Here is a 2,619-nt window from a genome sequence, read left to right as displayed (position 1 = left end):
AGCTGGGAATAAAGCATGAGGATATAGCTTGCCCTCTGAGATCAAAAAAATTATCTTTGAGTTGTTCAAGCTGGCATAGAAGAAGCTCAGAGAAGGTCAAGGCAAACCTTGAAGAAAGGACGCCCACTACCCACTTTACCATGACAAGCTCCAGACGGATCCTCCTGCTCCCACTGCACAAGGTTGAAAAGTTTAATGAGGAAGAAGCCTGTATTGGTCATAAAATATAATCTTTTCACTTTATTTTTTAAAGTGCAGCTCTTCAAAAATTTCATTTAAAAAATCATCTGTAAGGGAAAAAAAATAGGCTTAATTTAAACTGATTTTAATATCCTCATAAGTGAATGACCAAACATCAGGCTAGGTTTATAAACTTCACAAGATCCTTGCAATCAGAAAAGGTGTTCTGTCCATCAGTGGCTGCCAAGATGGTTCGATTTTAGGGGCAGCAGAAAGGACTCCTGCTTCTTCCTTACATCTTTCCTCTCACCTACAGACTCACTGATGCCTACAACAAATTCTGAGTGTCCTTGGTCCTTCAGGGTCTGTCTGCAAAGGAACTGGGCTTGCCTCCCTGTTACTTGGGACACTCAGAAGTCTTACAGATATTTGCCCCTCTGCCGTAAGTGAAGAGGTAACACTTTGCCCTGAAAGCAGGTTTTAATAAAGGGCAAAGGTCACTGGGCATCAGATGATTAGCTTTCAACCAAACAATTAAAAATAAATACCTAATTGTGACAATGAGTACATGCCGTCACCTCAGTCATGTCCAACTCTTTGCAACCCCACAGACCATAGCCCACCAGGCTCCTCTGTCCATGGGATTTTCCAAGCAAGAATACTGGAGTGGCTTGCCATTCCCTTCTCCAGGGGATCTTCCCGACCCAGCGATCGAACCCAAGTCTCCTGCATTACAGGCAGATTCTTTACCAGCTGAGTCACCAGGAAAGCCCAATTGCAACAATAACCTGACACAAATGACAACCATACACCAGATACCTGTCAGAAAATATTATGTATGTATTAATGTTGAGGATGCCACTGTCTTCCAGGAGAAATACCAACACACATCTACCTGCCCCTAGCCCCACCCCTTGGGGAAAACACACAAAACAACAACTTTAGCAAACCTTCATAGAATAGGTGAACTCTCTCTTCTGCTTTTAACTCAGATTCCTGATCCTAGTCATGTACTTGTCTGGGTTGGCAGCACTCATTACGGTAGTATAGATTGTATAGCTGAAAATAAAGAGAGGAATTTTAATATACACATCATTTTCTCTAATATCCAAAGAGGAAAAAACAATCCCAAGCCTTCCCCCTAACACTTGGGATCATGGACAAGAATACAAATAGAGATCTACGTATGTCAGAATAATTAAAAGTTATAATTCAAGCAACCACACAAAGTGTTCTTTCCTATTCTGAAAACACTGTGGGAGGCTGAGTTTAAATTTAAAATTCTCAGATCCCTCTGAGTTCCTCCGTGGCAGGAGGGAGAGCTGGCTTTGGCCTTCAGCCTCGTTCTGCCTTGCCCACAGGTGGCACATGTGTGGACACTCCACTGTTACATCCAGGCTTCAGCTGCGACACCCAGCCATCCCCCACCAGACACAGGACATCCACAATGGCCGCACACTGCCCCCAAGAGACCACCAGCAGGAAGCAGACCGCACAGGCCCTGGAAATGGCTTTGGTGCTGTTCAGGCTAAGAATTCCAGGGTCCTAGGTACTTAGGTCAGACTCTGAGTGGATTCCTTATATCATGGGAGAGTCAGAGGAAGGCCAGAGTGGGGCCCCTAGAGCTCAAGAATCAAGACCGGGGGCCCACTTGCCTAGATCTAAGGATGAAAAGTACAATGTCACTCATTCAACATTCTGCAGAGTAAGAGATCCCAATAACTTGCATGTGTGTGCACACACACACTCAGGTACTTCACTTCATTTCTTTCATCTACCTCTTGCCCCAGACACTATCTGGGATTCATGCTCAAAGGATCTGGAGCCAGGCTATTTAGGGATAGGTGCGGGCACCCTGCAGCTGAATCGTACACCGGACTGAAGACAGCACTATGAGCACATGCAGAGCTCATCCAAGGGTAATGAAGGTTCCCAGAACAGGATCCCAGTTACTTATTTGGTCACAATTCTATTCTCCATCACTGCTGCAATATTTCCTCTGCTGATAGCCACAGCAGAGGATGGTGTTCTACTGCAGGGGCATGTAATTTTGTAGCACAGCACAAGGGGGAAGCATAGAGATAACTGCTTCTGTTCAGACATTTCTATTAACCTCACACATAAAATAGACTTTAGTTCAGTTCAGTTCAGTCACTCAGTCGTGTCCGACTCTGCGACCCCATGAATCGCAGCACGCCAGGCCTCCCTGTCCATCACCAACTCCCGGAGTTCACTCAAACTCATGTCCATCGAGTTGGTGATGCCATCCAGTCATCTCATCCTCTGTCATCCCCTTCTCCTCCTACCCCCAATCCCTCCCAGCATCAGGGTCTTTTCCAATGAGTCAACTCTTTGCATGAGGTGGTCAAAGTATTGGAGTTTCAGCTTTAGCATCAGTCTTTCCAATGAACACCCAGGACTGATCTTTAGGATGGACTG

At 45.4% G+C, this 2,619-nt stretch overlaps 1 protein-coding gene across 1 annotated transcript in view; it reads right to left on the bottom strand.

Moving 5' to 3' along the window:
• Positions 1 to 213: 213 nt before the first annotated feature.
• NAAA (N-acylethanolamine acid amidase) overlaps positions 214 to 2,619 on the bottom strand; it is a 24,498-nt gene continuing 22,092 nt past the window's right edge. The window contains exons 11-12 of the mRNA XM_010838150.1: positions 1,131 to 1,239; positions 214 to 287 (exon numbers count right to left, since the gene is read on the bottom strand). Coding sequence (XP_010836452.1) covers positions 1,164 to 1,239 — 76 coding nt within the window. The 3' untranslated portion in view covers positions 214 to 287; positions 1,131 to 1,163. The remainder of the gene's footprint in view (positions 288 to 1,130; positions 1,240 to 2,619) is intronic.

The sequence above is a fragment of the Bison bison genome, unplaced genomic scaffold, assembly GCF_000754665.1.
Source record: "Bison bison bison isolate TAMUID 2011002044 unplaced genomic scaffold, Bison_UMD1.0 scf7180017864092, whole genome shotgun sequence".
Classification (NCBI taxonomy): Eukaryota; Metazoa; Chordata; class Mammalia; order Artiodactyla; family Bovidae; genus Bison; species Bison bison.
This window is presented reverse-complemented; position numbering and strand designations above follow the sequence as displayed.